Here is a 13,743-nt window from a genome sequence, read left to right on the forward strand (position 1 = left end):
TGGAGCCCTAGTGTGAACCGGAACAGGCCCCCACAGCCACCTTGGAGCCCCAGTGATGGCTTCAGAAGGCGTTCATCCCCAGCACCCCCACCCCAGAGTGGTTCCCAAGACTGAAAGGCCCTCTCCAGGGCCCGAGCAAGAGCGGCTGCCCTGCGCCTGCAGGTCTCCCAGATGCCAGAGGGGACAAGCCAAGAAGAAGGAACCAACGGACTCATCAGACTCCTACACAAGGACCATGGCAAGCCAAGCTAGAGCTCCAGAGTCCTCTCACTTCCTGGGGCAGGCTAGGGCAGGAGTGGCAGGGGGACTCAGAGGCCTCTCTGAGTCATGCTCAAGAAGAAGAGCAAGGGGACTCAGAGGCCTCTCTCAGTCATGCTCAAGAAGAAGAGCCCTCGGGGGAAGGGGAGTCCCAGAGCAGAGCGGGGAGAGATGACACTACTGCCAAGAGCCACAGCTAATGGTTCCTGTTCGGACCCTGAGCTGCGCTGCCCAGCATCTCTCTGAGCCCTTTACAGCCACTGACTCATCCAGACCTCACTCCAGTCCAAGGTAGGTACTCTCCCACTGTGCAACTGAGGAAACTGAGGCACAACAAAGTTGAACAACTTGACCAAAGTAGAATTCCAAAGTGCAAGCATTGGGGACTGGAAAGAAGGAGGCCACAAGGCAAGAAAAACTCGGGGAGTGACACCAAGTTTCCGATTCAAGACCCACTGCAGGGTAGACGCATTCTACGCAATTCCCATACGTGCTCCACTCCACACACAGCCTCGGGACTAGGTGTACGGTTTCTTCTTTCATAGACGAGGACCCAGAACTCAGAAACACAGAGGGGCTTGCTGGTAGAAGGCAGAACCGGATAAAGGCCCGGGCGCCGGGGAGGACTGGGGAAGCCCTAGCAAGAGCCCACTTACCTGAGAAGATTGAAGCAAGCCTGAAGATGTCCGAGAGGCGGGAGGTCACCGGCTCGTAGGGTGAGGCTTCATAAAACTCCTCACCTGGAAGAGAGAACCAGCATCAGCCACAGGCTCACGCCTCCCACAGTGCCAGACAAGAGGGAGCGATGCATGGGATGTTGAGCACTCCGAACACATAGGTGAGCTCTTTCTCTCCAACTGGAGTAGAGGTCCCCCACAGCAGGTCAGTACTGCTCACGCTTCCCTCTCCTGACCTCCCTGCATGTCCAGCCCTCTTCTAAGGACTTCCAAACACTTCCAGAAATCAAGCACTGGGGAAGTGGACAGCCTGTGGAAGGCCAGGCATAAAGCAAAGGATTTGAAGCCAAAGGCCCTCCAAGGTTGTTCAGTACAGCTTCCTCATTTCACAGGAGAGGACTCTGAATTGGCCCAGAGAGGTAAAGCAACCTGACTGAGATCACACAGCTACCTGTGGCAGAGCTAGACTAGAATCGGGTCTCCTGGCTCTCATGCTTTGCCCAGGGCACCTAAGGGCCCAGAACTTCCTCTTTGCTTCCAGTCATGTCACCAGAAGAGTCTGACTGGAGGGGCTGAAGGTCTGCTAAGTGGAGGCCTGACCCCCCCCCCACCCCCCGCCAGCTTGTCTGACTGACTCCCCACCTCCGCACTCCCTGCTGGGCTTCCCCACCCCCTGCTGGCTTCTCAGATTTCCCCTCAGGGCTTTGGGGTGCCTCTGAGCCTTGGTGAATGGGAAAAGCGAGCAAGTGACAGGAGATAAATGGCACAGGGATGCCCTGGAGACCCAGCACCTCCTCGTCGGGACTCCCACCCCCTCCACCAACACCTTGGCAGGAGAGGAAATATCCTCTTGAGATGTCACCGTGAGGAGAAATCAATGGGTAATCACTCAGACTGTGTGTGTGCACTGAAGGGGCGGAGGAGACCGGTGACGACCCAGAGTCTCACACATTGATTTCCCATCCACCCGGGGTCTGGCACCTGAAGAAGAGCACACGTGCAGTGGCATCCATGGGGCCACTGGCAAGAAGAGGCCAGCCATCCAGAAGAGGGGACTTGCAATCTGCCTTTAAGGGGCTCATCCAGCCAGCCCCAGGAGGTCCCCCAGAGGCCAGCACTCCAGGCTTGCTGGCCCTCTGCTGGTTCACAGAGCAAGGCATCTGTCTGCTAGCAGACTCCCCAAAAATGGTGCGGACCCCAGATACTCATTTTCCCCTGGAGAACGGGCCCCTACCCTTCACTGCCCCTCATAGGAGCGAACACCCCTCAGGCCCTGTGACACACAGTGGAGCCTGAGTGCTATCTGCCCACCAACATCCTTTCAGGCCAGTCTCCAATCCCACCTTCCCTGGGACTGTCCAGGCCTGGACAACCTCAGTGTCCTCCTCTCTACTCACAGGCACCAGGGAAACCCCCGGCAGTGGTGGTGTTATCAGCCACAGCTATTTGTCGGGGTCAAATAATGCAAGGGCTTAGGAAGCGTTTTTGTAATAAAAAATGGTGTTATACTGAGCCCGCTGTGTGCCGGCACCACTGAAAGCACTTACAGTCTACGAACTCACTTCATCCTCTTAATATCTCTATGAGTTAGGCACTCTTCCTCTCCCTGTTTTATTGCTAAAGAACTGGCCTGAAAAACAGCATGGAGGTTCCTCAAAAAGTTGAAAATAGAGCTACCCTACAACCCAGTAATCGCACTACTGGGTATTTACCCTAAAGATTCAAATGTAGGGATCTGAAGGGGCACGGGCACCCCAATGTTTATAGCAGTAATGTCCACAATAGCCAAACTATGGAAAGAACCTAGATGTCCATCAAAAGATGAATGGATAAAGAAGATGTGGTATATATATACAATGGAATACTATGCAGCCATCAAAAGAAAAATGAAACCTTGCCGTTTGCAATGATGTGGATGGAAGTAGAGGGTATTATGCTGAGCAAAATAAGTCAATCAGAGAAAGACAATTATCATATGATCTCTCTGATATGAAGAATTTGAGAGGCAGGGGTTTGTGGGGTATAGGGAGGGAAAATATAAAACAAGATGGGACCGGGGAGGGAGACAAACCATAAAGACTCTTAATCTCAGGAAACAAACTGAGGGTTGCTGGGGAGTGGGGGGGGGGTAGGGATAGGGAGGGATAGGGTGGTTGGGGGATGGACATTGAGGAGGGTGTGTGCTATGGTGTGTGCTGTGAATTGTGTAAGACTGATGATTCACAGACCTGTCCCCCTGGGGCAAATAATACATTATATGTTAATAAATAAAGTAATTATTGATGGGTTAAAAAAAAAAAAAAAAAGAACTGGCCTGAGACGGTACAGAGATAAGTAACTGGCCCAGTGTCCCACAGCTGGTAAGTGGCAGAGCCAGGTTGTGAACCCAGGCAGCTGGCCAGAGTCCAAGCACTTAGCCAGACGTATTCGGTCTCCAAAATGAAAAGTGTTGATGAACCTAAGTGTTCTTAAGCAAGTACTGCTGCTGTTTGACTTTTCACAGGGTCAGCCTTATGCCAGCTGGATCGCTCCCCCAGCCCAGGGCCTGACCTTCGCTCCTGCACCTGGCAGAGAGGCCCCTGGGTACGGATCAGCTAGCATGAGTGACTGCAGAGTTGGCGGGGGAGTGTCCAGGGGGAAAACAGCCTCTTCCAGGACTGGCTGGGAGAGGCCCATCCTATTTAAGTCAACTCATGCTGACCTGCTCCTGCAGCAGAATTCACCAGTGGGAAATCAGAGACCTGTCCCCTCGGGCATCCTGGCCACCAGAATGACCCAAATCTAGCATGTCAGATTCCTGGGCCATGACCTGTGGGAGGGGCCTGTGCTCTTCACATCTGAAGCACCAGAATGACCCTGAACTTCAGTGCCACCTCTGGAGAAGGCAAGAAGCCTGGTCACCAGTGCCCCAGGGAACCATCAAGGGCAGCACCCCCCTCCCATGGAAATACTGGTGGTTAGGGTGGTGGTGACAGAAGGGAAAGTTGAGCCCCAGGCCACAGCATCTCCCCAGGGCAGGTGGAAAGGGGACTTGGAAAAGGAGTCAGGGCTCCTGGTTCCACCAACCCTCCTCCCTGCACCTCAGCTTCCCCACCAAAGCGGGAGTGGGACAGAACGATCTCTAGGTCCTTTGCAATTGGGACTGTCCAGGAGCTCACCAGAGGGCACATTCCTGCCACCGCCACCTCTTTCTGCTGCTGAGGTTCTCAGACTCTGCAGAGCCCAGCCTCAGGTGGAGGGAGAAGGTGGGGCCCACCCTCCAGAGCAATCACATCCGTGGGCAGGGGCCAAGGAGAAGCCGCAATCAGAGTCCAAACACAGATCTCTCCTCTCCACCATCCCCCACCCTGCCCCGGGCCCAAGCCAGGTTATTAAGTGTTATTAAGGAATAGGGAGGAAGTGCTTGCAGCCTTCCCCAGGGAGACTGCTCATCCCACACCATGAATAATTAACTCTCGGGTGGATCCTGTCACTCACAGGAACGTTACCTGCTGTTAAAAGGCCTCTCAGTCTCCCCTGGCTGGCTCTAGGCAGAAACTACCTCTGGCTCCCAAGAGCCAGGAATGGGGGCGGGGTGGGTTCTAAGAAATGAGAAAGCAGAGGCTCAACTTTTGGAGGATTGGCCCAGGGGAGGTTCTCCTAGCCCGGACGCAGGCCAGCACAGGGACCATGGCTGAATCAGCACTCCCCCCCTCTAATTCCGAAGCACACAGTCAGGGCTTCAGAGGTGTTTGCTGAGTAAGAGAACCAGCAAGCCAGCTCACACCTCTCCAGTCCCCCATTCCTGGGTTGAGAGGGCCCTGAATTCAGACCATAGGGCATAAAGCCCGTGATGCGTACCATCGTCATCCAAACGCCCCACAGCCGGGCTCCCACCAGTAGGGGCCTCGGTGCTCTCGCCAAAGGAAGCCACTCTGGTGGCAAGGCTCTCAGCAGGCCCACCTGGCTCTTCCAGCTGGCAGTCCCTCTGTCCGCTCCCTGTGTGTCCTGCAGCCCTCCACAAGCCCACCCCAAGGAAATGCCCCACCTACCCCAGGTTGAAACTGAAGGCCTCAGGAAAGAAAACAAGAAACTAAACAACCCAGCCATGGGCTCAGGGACCTCAGTTTTCAGGCCCTGCGAGGCATTCTCCCTCACCTCAAAGAGAATAATGGACACCAGCTTTGTGGCACTGTTTCCCCCTCTTTGCTCACCTCTAGTTCCAGGGCTCGAGGTTGCTAGAAACAGGAGACTGATTCAGGGGAATTACTTTGCTATTCACGGTGGTGACACTGTTCATAATGACATGCCCACTTTACTCCCATATTCAGGGCATATTGGAACCATCTTGGTCCCTGATCAGAAATCACTCATTCTCTGGCCCCATTTCCTCCTTCCCTCCAGCACCCTCTATCTCAGGCTAAGCAAGGGTGCAGCTCCACAGCGTACCCCTCTTTTCACCTCCACACCTCCATCACTACTGGCCTAACCTTTGGATTTAAGCTGCTCTACCTTCTCACATCTCTAAAAACAGTCATCCTTTGTCCTCTCTCCTCTTCGTGGCAAAATTCTAGAAGTGGTCCACAGTCACCATTCCCAGCTCCCATTCACTCCCTAACCAGGCTTCTGCTCCCAGCAGCCACCTGCAGAGCACACCCCAAGGGCACAAAGACACTGCCAGCCCTCTCCCGCTGGAGCCCAAGTACTGGAGACTGCCAAACCTGCTTCCTTTCCGGGTCTCCTGCTGTCCCTCCCACCTCTCTCCCGGTTCCCTTGCAGGTGCCCCTGCATGCTGGCCATCTTTAAATGTCGGTGGTCCCGGGGGGGCTCTGTCTCCGCCTCCTCTCAGTGACCCACTGTCTGTGCAGTGCGGCTTCCCCACCTGCGCTCCAGCCCTACAAGGATGGCTGTGTGCGGGCCATGGCCAACCAAAGCCACATGCCCCAAAATTAAGGCATCATCTCCCTAGCCTCCCCCTGACAGGAAACCTTCACTGCCTCTTGTAAATGGCCTGATCACCCACCCTGTTGCCCAAAAGAGAAAACTGCCCCCCTTGACTTCTCTCCCTTCACCAAGACCTGTTAGTTCTACCTCCTTGGACCCAGCCTCAGTCCTGCCACGGTCCTCGGGTGGCTACCACGACCCCTGGCCTGGATCACAGCAGCAGCCTCCAACCTACTCTCTCCCCTGGAACACAAGAGCACTGTCCTGAAGCCCAGATCACAGGGCCTCCCCTTGCGGGGCTCCCTGAGGCCCAGCCGGTCCACACCCCTCCCCTCTTCTCACCCATCCCCACTTTCAACTCCCCACTTGACTATACTGAGTTACTTGTAGGTCTGCAGGTGAGTTTAACTCCCTCCTGGGGGCCTTCGCCCAAGCTCCCCCTCCATCTCCCACACTTCCCATATCCCTCCCGATGTAACCGCAGCTCACTCCTTAGTCTCGCCTCAGAGGCTGCCTCTTCCAGGAAGGCTCTTCGGATTTTCTAAGATGCTGCCTTGGGGATCCCACAGCACCAGTGCTTTCCCACAGCACTCATGCCACCAAACGACAGAAAGCCCCTCACTTCTCTGCACCATCCCCCCAACTATGAGCTCCCTGAAGGCAGAGGCTATGCTAGCTTATTCTCAAGTGTTCCCACAATGCCTTACAGATGATACCCTCTCAATAAACAGTTGTTGCACCAATAAATGAAGGTCTGACCAAGGTGTCCCATCCTCCGGCACTATACACCATCGGGAAAGCAGCTGTTAGGGGAGGGGCAGTTGCAGGTTCCACCTCCAGAGCTGCAGGGGCCTGCTGCCCACACTCTACTTCAGGCCCTGTAGAAGGGGCCTAGGCCAGCCCCAGGGTCAGGAAGCCACCTGCAGAGCAAGCCTCCTGTCAGCAGGAAGAGCAAAACTGGGGCTGCCCTCAGCTCAGAGCCCAGGGCTTGGGGGAGGGTGCTTGGTGGGGGCCGGTTTGCTTGGTGGCACAGCTCTGCCTGCACCCCATCTGCTGCCTACCCTTCTCTGTTACCGCTTCACAGTCCGTCCGTCCGTCTGTCCATTCATCCATCCATCCATCCTCTCCCCGACCCTTACTCCCCTCCTTTATCCAGCCTTTTTCTCCTTCTCCCACCTGCCCCCCTCTACCCCCTAGCTGTCACTCCACCTCCAACAGCCGCCCTCCCAAGTGGGCCAGCAGCTTCCTCTGGGTTCTAGGCTCCCCTGGCAGGGAGCAATGGAGCAGTTGCCAGCTCCCTGGGGTACCAAGTCTGCCCCTGAACCCGGGCCCCCACCCGCCTCGCCCCGTCCCGCCCCGCCCCGCCCCCCGAGGCCCCGCCTACCCTCGGTCAGCCCCAGGTGTATGCTCCAGTAGATCTGCAGACACTGCAGCTCCTTCTTCATGCCCCGCTTGCAGCGACAGTCGTACAGCGGGCTCTCCTGCAGGACCTCCAGGGCCGCCTGGCACTCCTTGTTGGCCAGCATGGTGTTGCGGTCCCGGCCCGCCAGGCACTGCCGCAGCGTGCGGTAGCGGGAGCTGCAGTTGGATTCCGCGGCGCACAGCTCATTGGCCCGGACGCAGTCCACCGGGGGACGCCAGCCGTGGAGCTCGGGGCCCTGCGGGGAGGAAGGGCTGGCCAAAGAGCGGAGGGTCTCGTCTGGGTGGTGAGGAGGGAAGACAAGCATGAATGAGGGCCGCCACGACCTCCGACCCAAGATGCAGGCCTGGAGGCTGGGGCCCTTCTGGGAACTTCACACCCATCTCACGCCAAAGCACACCAAAGCCGACTCCATGCTGCCTTTCCCCACCAGAGTGGGTCCGAGGAAGAGCCGGGAATGGATCCCCAAGACACCAACATCCCTCCTCAACCCCAAAGGAGACCTTGAGCTTTCACTGTGCCCTGACTCCACTAGATTCTCTTGCGATCCCACTCAGTCGCCTCTCAGCCCTGGGCCCAGGAGCTGACCACAGTAAAGCCAGAAGACCCTCGAGCAAGACCACAGAGGCCAGAGAAGAATGCCACAGCCTCAGCAGAGAGCTGGGGGGGTGCTGCAGGGCCTGCCCAACTGTGCAGAGGGGGACTCTCGCTTTCCTGCTGCCCAAGCCTCCATCTACCTCGGTTCCAGCCAGAGGTCCGGCCAACACACTGGGTCAAACGGGGAAAGCAGCAGGAAATAATTTTACTTCCCTAGTCTGTTAGGGCCTCAGAGACCACAGCATCCAGCTCCACCACCTCACCATTTTACCCTGGGGAAACTGAGGCCTAAAGAAGGGAGACGACAACTCGAGGTCACAAAGGACCCCTCGGACTACTGGCCTGTCCATTCTGAGTTTCCAGGCTCTAAAAGACCCCGAGAGACAAGCCTGAACTGGTCCTGAGGCAAGCCCAGAAGGGGACAGCCACCCCTTTCCAGTCCAGCCCTCCACCCCTCCCAGTCCAACGCAACCCTGGCTGGACACCTGAAAACATGCCTTCTGTGGCCAAGTTCTACCCCAGCCCTGCAGAAAGAGTGCTGCAGGCATAGCTTTCCTCCAAGTGTGTGTGTTTGTGTGTGTGTGTGTGTGTGTGTGTATGTGTGTGTGTGTTCGTCCTGACGGGCTTTTCTCATCTCTCTCTCACACACTTCTCTCTCTGACTTCCTTCCTTCTAAGGTCTATTTCTCCATCACCTTTGCTCTTTGAATAGCCCCGTCGCTCGCCCTCTCTCTCTCTAGCACCATCTACTTCTTCTCTCTTCCCTTTCCTCACCACCCTTCTCTGAAACCCTCTCCCCGCTCCATCTCTCCTTTTTTTCTTCTTTCCAAAAGCCGAATAATAAGCCAATTTGCAGCTACAAAAGGGAAGAGCTGCCCTCCCTGGAGTCTGCCCTTGCATGTGGAGCCTCATCTCTCCAAAAGTGAACAGCCACCCTTCTCACCCAGTACACTCAAAGCATCTAAACCCGCAGTCCTCTGAAGGAAGGGACTCAGGGGGAAAAGACTCAGAAGTGAAGGGCAGGGAGGAGCCCACTGGTCCTGTCAAATCAAGCTCCCAAAATGGTTTCCTCTAGACAGGGACAGTCTCCCCTTCTCCTCCAGATCCTGTCCCAGAAAAAGCCTTCCATATGCCAGAGCCAAGACTGCCTTTTCCAAGACCCAGGAGTGACCTGGGAGGCTTCCTCCATTCCATCCAGCCCAAAGCATACTAAGATCTTGTGCCAGAAGTCCCCTCCTCAGAAGTCCACAGAATCTGCCCTTCCCCTCCCTTCATCCCGACCCAGAAAGGCCACTTTTCACTCCTTCCCCCAGGAGGCCCTGCTCAGGGGGGGAGCTACCATAGGGAGACAGCGACACCTAGAGGCAGAGCCCTGCCTCACGAGCCTGTCACTCCAGACTGCTGCTGAGGGGAAAGGACTCCACCACTGGAGGGAGCCGACCTACCCCACAAGAAGAGGAAGTAGAAGAGCAAGGGGTAGGCCTGGAGTGGAAAAGCTCATTAAGGTCCAGAGCAAAAGATACTCCTTCTCCCATTGACCATACCAATAGCTTAGGACAGGGAAGAGCTGAAGGTTGTGGCCAGGTTGAGAAAGCCCAGAGAAGAAGCCAGCTGTTGGGCGGCACCGGCTGGAGAGGCGTCCTCCACCCAAGCAGAGGCAGCAGCTTTGTTTCCTGGCTTCAGCAAATTGCTAGGTCCCCGAGCAGGACTCAGTGCCTCTGAGCCACCCAGGAGCAGCTGGGCTGACCTGTCCTCACTTGCACCTGCTACGCCCACCTAGCCAGCCAGCCAGCCTGCCTGCTAGAGGCTCAAGAACAACCCAACCCGGGACTTCCACTGACTTCCCCCCAGCATCCCAGCAACCTTCTCCTTTCCCACCTTGACTGTGCATGAGGCTGCACTGTCTGTGACAAGTTAGGACACTGGCCTGGGGGATTGGTGTAAGAAGGACACTTACCCTGCCTGCCCTACAGGTGGGTTCTAGAGCCCCACAGGACAATCCTCGCAGCATCCTGCGCTCCTGGGCCAAAAGCAAGGGCTTCCCCCATCTCCCCAGTGATGGGGGATGCTCTGTGGAGAGCCAGTGTATCCTCTCCCCAAACTCCCTGGCTGCACCCATCCTTGGCTCTTCTAGTTGGCGTCATGACCCCCAGAACCAATCAAGTCCAGCCAGAGAAAGAAATAGCAACTGGGAGCCTTGGGCCAAGAATTCTAAAAGAGTAAAGGTCAGAAGGCATCCTGGTGCGTCCAAATTCTAAATCAGGAGAAAACTCAGATCCATCAAGAAAAGACAAGCGGAACAGCTGCTACAGGGACAAGGGGGGACAGAGAGACTGCACGGAGCTACAAACACCCTCCCGCACTTGAGAGCCCTGCAAGAGCTAGAATGCACACTAGGATCCCAGTGGGAAGTGGGCCCTCTGACCAGCCCTGTCCCCAAGTGACTTGCCCCATCTCACTCTCTCCCTGGGTAAGTCAACCCTAAAGGTCAGGATGACTGGGCCAGAAAGGCCTCTCTACCTCCAGGCCTCACTCGGAACCTTGTGGGGGGCACACTGAAGACCCATGTTCCTGGCACCACACTTCGCCATGCTCCCACACACACACACTGAAGCTGCCTACCCAGGCTCAAGCTTCCCAAATCCTCCCCCCCCCAAGTGGAATTTCCAACCAACTCCCAAACGGCGGGCTCCTTGCCAAGGAAAGTGGCCCCGAGGCTGAAGTTTCCTTACTACCAACCCATCCCTTCCTCCTTGGCTGGCCTAACCCAGAGCCTTCTAATATCTGGTGGCCACTCCATTAACCCCGCCCCCCCCAGTTCTGGAAAGGGGCATTTCAAGGGAAGGGAGCTGAAGGGCTCTGACCAAAAGGACTGCTGTCCCCGGCTTTTACTTCTCCTCTCACCTCTGTCCCCAGGGTCTCAGACTCCAGGTGCATCTCTGACACAAAGACACACACACACCCCTATATCATGAGAACAAAGTCAACTCCGCAGCCCTCCCAGCTGAAAAAAGCCTGCCTGCAACATGGGGTTCTGGGTCTAGAAAGGACTAAGGGGCCCACACCACTCTTCTCCACCCCAGGATGTCAGAATTCACCTCTGGGGTATATACATACAGCTCAGCAGCAGACAATCTGGCTGCTTTTCCTGAAATACAATTTTCTTTTCTTCTTGGCCCCAGAAAGCTGGGTTTTCAAACCAGCAGTGGGAGAAAAGGTCAGGTTTTATAACAACCCCTCCAGAATGAGAGCCCACTTGCAGTGGGTTGCCAGGAAGCTGCAAGCTCACGGTGGGCCCCAGAGCCCCTACCCAGTTTCCTCCACCGCTCCTTCCACCCTGGAGACAGCTGCCTCTGGCTTAGGGGGCAGGACCTGTGAAGGCCACACCCTAGAGCAAGGCCAGGCACCCAGGGGAATGGCAGCTTCTGAGAGGGGGTAGAGGCAGGGGGTGGACAAAGGGTCCAGGGCCCAACCAGTATTGACTCAAATCCCTTATTCAAGCCAGGAGGGCACTTACCAGACCACCCACATCTTTCTGTGATGGGCACCTACCCTCTTAGGCCTTCCCTTCGCCCCTCCTCTAGGAGAGAAAGAATACAGTCCTGACCCAGCCAGGCAGCCTGGGGGGGGGGGGGGGGGACAGCACCCACACTCAAGTAGATGTGAGTACCCTCAACACACTCATTACCCAGCTCCCTCTCCAGAGCACCTACCCAGGACCAGCTCCCTCTCCAGAAGACCTACCCCAAGCAGTAGCCTTGCCAGAGACTCAGGTCAGCACCAGGCCTTGCCAACACCTTCTTCCTCACCTCCACTCCCAGAATGCTCTCTCTATACCCACTTCCCAAGCAGCTGGGATTTCACATAGCACAAAAGGGTGAGAGGGATTGGGGATTCTGGGTGGGAAAGAGCCTGCCCAGGGTTCAGGGCACCAGGCAACCCCTCCTCCCTGACCCTGGAGGAGGGGGCTTATAGAATAAGCAGGTGGTCTTGTTCAGATCCCTCCCCCCCCCCCCCCCCCCGCCCCCGCAACTCCTCTCCGTCTTCACCCAAGGAAGCAAACTTTGACCTCCCTCGCTCCTTCTCCCACGAGCTACAGGGTCCCCAGGCGGCCAGAGGTGGTGAAGGATAGGTAGTGAACGGTTGCTCACAACCCTCCACTCCTGCCCACGCATCTGGCTCAGGTCTGGCTGGGAGGGCGGGCAAAGGGTGGGGAGAAACTTGAAAAGTATTCCAGGGAGCGGGGCCACTGGAAAGGGGTTCAGAGAGAGGGAAGTGGGATGCATTTCCCAAAGGTTGATTGGCAGGGGATGGCTGCCAGCGCTGCCCCCACCAATGTCCAAGCTGGAGATCTTGGAGAAACCCACGCCGTCCACCGGGATCAATCCGGGAGCCGACCAGAAAGATGGAACTGGCATGATTTTTCTCTCCGTGACACAGAGCCTCTCCCCACCCTTCTCTCTTCCAGATCAAGAGTTGGAATTCTTTTTTCTTAAGTTGCCGCAATTTGAACCGAATATTTTGAGAGAAATGAGTGCTAGCATTGTGTGTGAGTAAGAGAGGGTGCGTGTGTGCGTGCGTGTGTGCGGCGATGGTTTGGGTGTTCCAAGTCTCCTTCCCAAGCCCCGCGCGTAACCAGCCAGCCGCGGTTCGCGTCCCTCCGCCCGCAGCCTCGAAGACCGGCCCCGCTCGGTTCGGCAGCGCCGGGGCCCGGCTCGCTCCGCGGCGCGCTCTCCCCGCGGGTCTCCAGCCCGCGCCCCGCTCGCCCTCCGCGTTCCCGGCTTCTCACCGGCGACCGAACGCACGACCGGCGACCGAACGCACGGCCCCCCAGGCTCCCGCGGACAAGCTGCCCAACCCGCCCGCAGGTACTCACCTAAAAAGAAGAGGAGGCAGAAGACGTTTGCCAAGATCATGTTAAATAAATCCCACAGTTTTTTTGTGTCTTTCTCCCTTGGGTAAAAAATAATAATAACAACAATAATAATAGCCAAGCAGTGATAATCAGCCCCAAATCCAATGCGGAGATTCCAGCTAATCCACCCGATAAGGATCCTGAGTCCTGCGATTCTCGCCTCTGGCTGAAGGGGGTGGGGGGAAGGAGGACGGTGGGCTACCTCTCGACGCCCCCCTTGCCCACTAAAATCAAATATACGTAAATGAGGATATATCTGCTTTACAAGCCGACAGCTTGGTCCTCGCTCTGTCCAGCCCTCCGCTGGTCCGGGAAGGCTCGGGTCCCCGCGGGTCCAATTCCCCTGCGCTTCCCAGGAGCGGACTGGGGAGGTGGGGAAGAGGCGATTTGAGAATGAAGGGCTGGAAGGAAGCAGCGAGGGTGGGGGTCAGAATAAAATGCAAATAGGAGAGAAATCCACCGACGGGTGTTAGCGCCAAGGAACAATCCAGTGGGAGCTTGGAAGACGAGAGCCCGGAGTCGCTTCTTTCGCACCGAGACGAAGAAAAGATTCAGAAAAAAAAAAATCTTCTCCCGCTAACCCTTGCTCGTCTCACTTTTTTCTAATGGAATTCCAGTGACCGTGTGTCTCTGCGTGCGTGTGTCTTTCTCTCTTCGCTCCCTCCCTCTCCTCTCCCTGGCTCTCGCTCTTTGCTCTCGCTCTCTCCAGCTCTCCCTAGCTCTCCTCTCTCCCTCCCCCTTCTCCCTCTCTCCCTGCTCCTCCCTCCGCCCGCCCCCTTCCCCCTTCGCGGCTCCAACGCCGCGGCTCTCGCGCCCGCGCCCCTCTTCTCCGCCCGGGGCTCGGCGCTCAGGCTCCCAGGCGGCTGGCGGCGCGGGGCGCGGGAGCGCGGCGGAGCAGCGACACTCTGCAGCGGCGGCGGCGACGACACGGCGGTGGCAGTGGCGCCGGGGAAC

General features: G+C 56.8%; 1 protein-coding gene across 2 annotated transcripts in view; it reads right to left on the reverse strand.

The window, feature by feature from the left end:
* The window catches only part of GFRA2 (GDNF family receptor alpha 2), an 85,371-nt gene extending 71,895 nt beyond the window's left edge, over positions 1 to 13,476 (reverse strand). For both annotated transcript variants that reach the window (XM_047717283.1, XM_047717282.1), the window contains exons 1-3: positions 12,751 to 13,476; positions 7,243 to 7,557; positions 915 to 998 (exon numbers count right to left, since the gene is read on the reverse strand). In XM_047717283.1, coding sequence (XP_047573239.1) covers positions 915 to 998; positions 7,243 to 7,557; positions 12,751 to 12,790 — 439 coding nt within the window. In that variant the 5' untranslated portion in view covers positions 12,791 to 13,476. The remainder of the gene's footprint in view (positions 1 to 914; positions 999 to 7,242; positions 7,558 to 12,750) is intronic.
* Between the last annotated feature and the right edge of the window lie 267 nt (positions 13,477 to 13,743).

The sequence above is a fragment of the Lutra lutra genome, chromosome 2 (assembly GCF_902655055.1).
Source record: "Lutra lutra chromosome 2, mLutLut1.2, whole genome shotgun sequence".
Lineage (NCBI taxonomy): Eukaryota > Metazoa > Chordata > Mammalia > Carnivora > Mustelidae > Lutra > Lutra lutra.